The 6,140-nt window shown below is 49.0% G+C and overlaps 1 protein-coding gene across 1 annotated transcript in view; it reads right to left on the bottom strand.

Moving 5' to 3' along the window:
• Slc26a8 (solute carrier family 26 member 8) overlaps positions 1–6,140 on the bottom strand; it is a 54,497-nt gene that overhangs the window by 29,737 nt on the left and 18,620 nt on the right. The window contains exons 5-6 of the mRNA XM_031347972.1: positions 5,089–5,270; positions 271–435 (exon numbers count right to left, since the gene is read on the bottom strand). Coding sequence (XP_031203832.1) covers positions 271–435; positions 5,089–5,270 — 347 coding nt within the window. The remainder of the gene's footprint in view (positions 1–270; positions 436–5,088; positions 5,271–6,140) is intronic.

Raw genomic sequence — 6,140 nt, 5'->3', positions numbered from 1 at the left:
GTATTAAGATGGTCTATCCATGAAGTCATTCCCATGGCCAACTTTTAACGTGAGCCATCGAGTGAAAAGGCTAATCTGAAGTGATTGTTTCATCTGAACATGCTCCAAGTGCCTTCTGCAATTGACCAAGACCCTAAACTTATAGGAGATGGAATTCCTTCTGGCCCTCTTATCCTTCTGGACCGGGACAAGTGGGTCTGTGTGGGCCGACTTTTCTTTGTAGGCCAGAGGAGTGTGTGAACTCTGGGGGGGCGGGTTGAGGTTACTCACGTAGATGAAGGAGATGGGACCAGCGTGGAAGCTGACCATAATCCCAAAGATGCACGTCATCTGGGCCACTATGATGTGCAGTGCCACAGCTGCTAGATAGGCGCTGATCGCAGCGTCTGGAAGATATGTGGCTATGAAGCCCATGCCCAGCATACCCATGGACAGCTGTGGGGGGTTGGGAAGAAAAACAACAAAAACAAAAACAAAGAGGCGAGGCATTATTTTGGCTAGCTTTATGTCCAGTCACTTGAGAGAATAGAGCCTCAATTGAGAAAATGATTCCATAAGACCAGGCTGGGGCAAGTCTGTGGGGCGTTTTCTTAGTTAATGACTGATAGGGGAGGGCCCAGGTCACTGTGGGTGATGCTGAGTTCTACAGGAAAGCAGGCACGCCACGAGGAGCAAGCCGGAAAGCAGCACCCTCCACGGCCTCTGCATCGGCTCTGCCTCCAGGCTCCTCCCTGCTTCTGATGATGAACAGCTGTACGGAACTGTGAGCGAGATCAACTCTGTCCTTCCAAAGTTGCATCTGTCATGGTGTTTGTCACTGTTGGGTCTGGGAGTCACCTCACAGATGACTCAGACACTGCTCTCAGTCACCCGCGGCTGGTTCTTGGGATGCACACCCCAAGACTGATCAACCAGGGATGTAGTTCACACTCCGGAGCTGAACTAAAACGCCCAACTAGAAGCCTATAGAGCTTTCTCGGCCTGAAATCCATAAACATCTATGCCAAGTTATTCCACCAATCAGGATTTAGGGCTAGGGAATTCCTTAGGAACATGTCTTTGTTCTCACTGGTCGGGGTACTCAACTGTGGACTTGTATGACATTCATATTTTAACCTGCCCCCTAGGATATACATGCCAGTCTGTTAAGTAGGATGTCAATTCCAGGGAGGTCTTGGGATCTTAAATTTTACTTAACTCCTATTCAAAATGGAAGTCTTACTCCGAATGACCTCTTATGCTGGTGCAGGTGTCTCTCTGGTTGGGGTCCATCCCTGGGGCGCCTATCATTATATAGGTGCAGAAAGTGCTACCAGGAAGCTGGCTCAGGCTTGAGCTTGTCGTAGCTAGCTATACAAAGCAATAGTAACTGAGTTTAGTTGTGATTGGTTTCTAAGAATACCAAAGACCAGAACACAACAGAATATGCAATCAACTGGGCCCGAGAAAGTTTCCTAGTAACAGCACATGAAAAAGTTTCCTTATAGCATTACTCACAGCACAAGATGCCTGGCTAGTCAGGCGTCAGTTACCTAGGCCTTAACAATCACAGCAGCAGTAACCCTAGGTCAGCAATCGCTGAGTCAGAAGCTCCCAGCATGCTTCTCTTCTGAAACCCGGGCAGCTGTTAGGTGCTTCACTCTCTGCCCTCTAGATGGACGCGGAGGAAGCAGCCACAGAAGACTGAAAGGGAGAAATAAAGCTCATCTTGGGTTGGAGCCCTTCTCATCACAGTGGGAAAGACAACATGGAGGAGCCAAGACGCAGAATGTGCTGTGACGGTACACACTTGCAGCTCCAGTGTGCAAAAGGACCAGGAGTTTAAGGTCATCTCTGATTACATAGTGGGTTTAAGAGTAGCCCAGGCTATGTGAGGCCCTGTCCCATAACAACCAAGTATGCAAACAAATGCCACATCAGTCTTCCTGGCCTTATGACTCCTGTGTTCTAAGAATGATCCAAGAACCACTAAAGTAAAGTACAAAAAGGGAGACTTGGACTGGAAAGATGAATCAGTGGTGTGCCAAAGACTTAAAGTTCCATGGAATCACAAGGTCTCTGTCATGGAACTCCATACGTACAACAAGCTGGCCTTGAACTCACAGAGATCCAACTGCCTCTGCCTACCACATTGATTCAATCAATCTTTCTTCTTTCCATCCTTCCTTCCTTCCTTCCTTCCTTCCTTCCTTCCTTTCTTTCTCTTTTCCTTCTTTTATTCCTTCCTTCCCTCCTCCTCCTCCTCCTTCTTTGTCTTGTCTTTTTCCTTCATCTTCAACAGTTTCTTCTTCTTTGTCATCTTTGTCTTCATCTTTTTCGCCTTAGTCTTCATCTTCTTTATAGCAGTCTTCATCTTCATCCTCTGTCTTCTTTGTCTTTGTCTTCATCTTTTTCTTCTTCACCTCCCCCTCCCCCTCCTCTTCTTTCTCCTCCTCCTCTTCTTCCTCCTCCACTTTCTCCTCCTCCTCTTCTTCCTTCTTCCTCCTCCTCTTCCTCCTCTTCTTCCTGCTCTTCTTCCTCTTCCTCCTCCTCTTCCTCCTCCTCCTCCTCTTGGTTTTATGGTTTTGGTTCTTTTTGTATTTTTGGGGTGGTTTTGTTTTGTTTTATTGTTTTTTTGTCTTGTTTTTTGATTTTGTTTTTTCTGAGACAGGGTTTCTCTGTGTAGCCCTGGCTGTCCTGGAACTCACTCTGTAGACCAGGCTGGCCTCGAACTCATAAATCCACCTGCCTCTGCCTCCCAAGTGCTGGGATTAAAGGCGTGCGTCACCACCGCCTGGCACTTTACATTTTTCAAAAGACACTTTTTTGTTGATGTATGTGTATCTGTGTGTATGTGCCCAAGCATACACCAGGCTGAGGAAGCCAGAAGAAGCTGTCAGAACCCTGGAACTGGAATCACAGCTGGCTGTGAGCTGCCCGCCACGGGTGCCAGAACTGAACTCTCAGCCTCTGCAAGAGCAGCAGCACTTTGACCTGCTGGGCACCTCTCCTATACTTTCAGTTTTGAGGCAGGGTCTTGTAAGGTTTCTCTGCTTGTCTTTGAACTCACTCTGTAGGCCATGTCGGCCTCAGGCTGTCCACCATATATGTGCCTAGTGCCTGATGCGGGCAGAAGTGGGCTTCAGCCCCCCAGAGCTAGAGATACATGGCCAGGAGCTGCCATGTCAACCTGGATCTTCTGAAAGAGCAACCAGTGCTCTCGACATCTGAGCCATCTCTCCAGTCTCTAGATTTATTTTGTTTTTCTATGTATTTTCATGGGTGGCTGTCTGGATGTGCAGTTGGATGCAGGTGGCTTCTAGCCATGGAGGCTACAAGAGGACAATGGAGCTCATGCAGTGGTGTCACAGGCATCAGTAGGCTGGGCTGGGTCTCCCTCACTCTCATTACTTCGCTGCCAAGGTGGTCTTGTGTGCACAGAGCCAGGCCCTTGGGCTGTGGTCGTGGCTAGCTGCCCCTCTTTTCACTGAAATTTCTCAGAAGACACTGCTGCTGTCTGAGTGCTTTCCCTGTGCAGGGAAAATGCTTGCCTCTTCTGCCCAAGACACATTTTCTCCTCTTTGCCTGTCATTTTCAGAAGTTTATCATTTGTCTCCATGTGGGTTTTACTGTTTTCCTACTTAGAGTTTTCTCAGCCTGTTAAATTTATATACACTTGTATATATAAATGTGGGGGGATGTAGTTATCATTTTATAAAATGCTTCAACTAGGTCCCCATTCATTCATTCATTCATTCATTTATTTAGAGTATCATTATGTGGCCCAGGCTGGCCTCAAACTCTTGGGCTCAGGTTATCCTCCTGTCTTGGTCTCCCTAGTAGCTAGGACCAGGGACATGGCCCTCTGAGAGGGATGCTGAGGTGCCAGTTTATCTTCTACACTGTGACTACCTCCCCGCTGCTACAATGTAACAGCCTCTTGCTGAGTATTCCACATCAAGGTTTCCATCTAACCCTCTCAAGAGTACTCTTTCCGCCTTCTACACTGAGAGCTGCGGTTCACGGAGGTCTAACTATTTCCCACTGCACTCAGCCTGCAGGTGTTAGCACCATCCAGGGGGGCAGTTTGTCCTTTGTGGACTCCCAGGAGAGTCTGCTGATGAAAGGCAGTCCAGAGGGATCGAGGGATCGCTGAGAATCAGTTGAGAGGACAGAGAAGGCAGCCTGACAGAATGGCTTGGATGTGGTAGGGGAGTTTGAGGTGGTCAGCTCTCAGAGGATGTTTGTGACACCACTGGGACAATGTGGAGATGTGTGAGAGGCTGTATTCCTGTCCTTCAGCTCCGGCTCCCATCACTGCGGAATCTAACTCCACCCCAGGCTCTCCGACGCTCATCAAGGCAAACCCAGCTTGTGAGACCACAAGTTTTTCACTTTCTTCAAAGACCAGAAAAACTGTTTTTGTTTGATTGTTTTTTTTCTGAGACAGTGTTTCTCTGTGTAGCTGGCTTTCCTGGAACTCACTCTGTAGACCAGGCTGGCCTCGAACTCTGAAATCTGCCTGATTCAGCCTCCCAAGCACTGGGATTTAAGGTGTGTGCCACCACCACTTGGCTTGAAAAAGTGATTTTTGGAAGGCAAAGCTGAGGAATGGGCTCTAGGTCCCCAACCCTCCTCTTTCTTACTGTAAGAAGGGCTGAAGAGTAAGCTCAGAAGTGAATTCTAAGTCAGGGCTCAGAGAGGAACCTATGCCAGTCCACACATCAGCTGTAGGAGTGAACTCTAAGTCAGGGCTCAGAGAGGAACCTATGCCAGTCCACACATCAGCTGTAGGAGTGAACTCTAAGTCAGGGCTCAGAGAGGAACCTATGCCAGCCCACACATCAGCTGTAGGAGGGGCCTCTTATGCCTGCTGCAAGTTACTGCCAGTAGGAGGGTGCAAACGGCTCCCTGCGGGCCCACACCCTGCAAAGCAGCGAGCAGAAAGCACGTGGGGCTGCCTCCATGGCGCGTCCTCCTTGGGGGCTGCCTTCTAAAGCTTCCGCAGCCTTCGGAAAGAGTGCCACCAGCTGGGGGCCGAGCGTTCACCCACAGGAGTCTTCAGGCGCACATTTCACATTCAAACCGATTCAAAGGCTCAGCTCCTACCTGAATGATTCCGGTCAGGAAAGTTGTGGATGCCACCATACTTAAGGATCTGTTATAGTCCAAGTAGAAGGTGGGGACAGAGAAGTCATCCTTGACAAAAGTTCCCAAGATCAGGTGACCATTGCTGAACGGCCTCTCCTTCAGGACGTTGATCAACAGAGCACTCACGAGGAAGAAGGGGCCTGGGAGAAGTGTGGGAACAGATTTCAGGGTTAGGGAACTGAAGCGATCTTCCTCTCCATTACTGTTAATACCACTACTATTATTATTACTATTATTTGGCAAGGCATCACTGAGGAGGACGAGAGGAAGAGGAGAACTGGGGCGTCACAGAACCCAGAGCTGGTAGGACAGGGGTCCCACCCTTGTGGGCACAGAGGCTGGCACTCATGCACAGACGGCCTAGAGATTACTGTCCAGCTTAGCCACTGTACCTGCACGTAGGGTCTAAGTTAAGAGAGGGAGGCAGCCAGGTGTGGTGGCGCCCGCCTTTAATCCCAGCCAGCCTGGTCTACCTGGCAAGTTCCAGGCCAGCCAGAGCTACACATTGAGACTCTGCTCCCCTAAGAAGAGGGAAGGTGGTGAAAGAGCACCAGGAGAAAACACTGTGTGCTTGTTCTGGAATACCCAAGTGCGTAGTGCCCGTGAGGTCAAAGATGGCAACTGTTCCCCTGGAACTGGAGTTACAGATGGCTGTAAATCACCATGTGGCACTGGGAACTGAACCCAGTCCCTCTGGAAGAGTAGCCAGTGTTCTTAACCAGCCCCACAGTTTGAGTTTTAGAGACACTCAAAGACAAGGGTTATCTTAACCAGATTTGCACTTCTGAGCAATGTTAGACCTGTAAAGGCTATGGAGAGACTCTGAGAAAGACTGAAGGCACTTTGCACTGTGGGATAGACGTGGGTTTGGGGGGCCAAAGGTTTGGGCATTATGCTTTTATCTCACATGTACTCTAAAAGCTCATATGCTGAAGCCTTGGTGTTGATGTTCTTGGAAATGGATGAAGTAGGGCCTTGAAAACATGCCCTTGAGTACATCTTTTTTTTTT

Source organism: Mastomys coucha, unplaced genomic scaffold, assembly GCF_008632895.1.
Source record: "Mastomys coucha isolate ucsf_1 unplaced genomic scaffold, UCSF_Mcou_1 pScaffold3, whole genome shotgun sequence".
NCBI classification, from domain to species: Eukaryota; Metazoa; Chordata; class Mammalia; order Rodentia; family Muridae; genus Mastomys; species Mastomys coucha.
The sequence above is the reverse complement of the archived record's forward strand: the minus strand, read 5'-3'. Positions and strand labels throughout refer to the sequence as shown.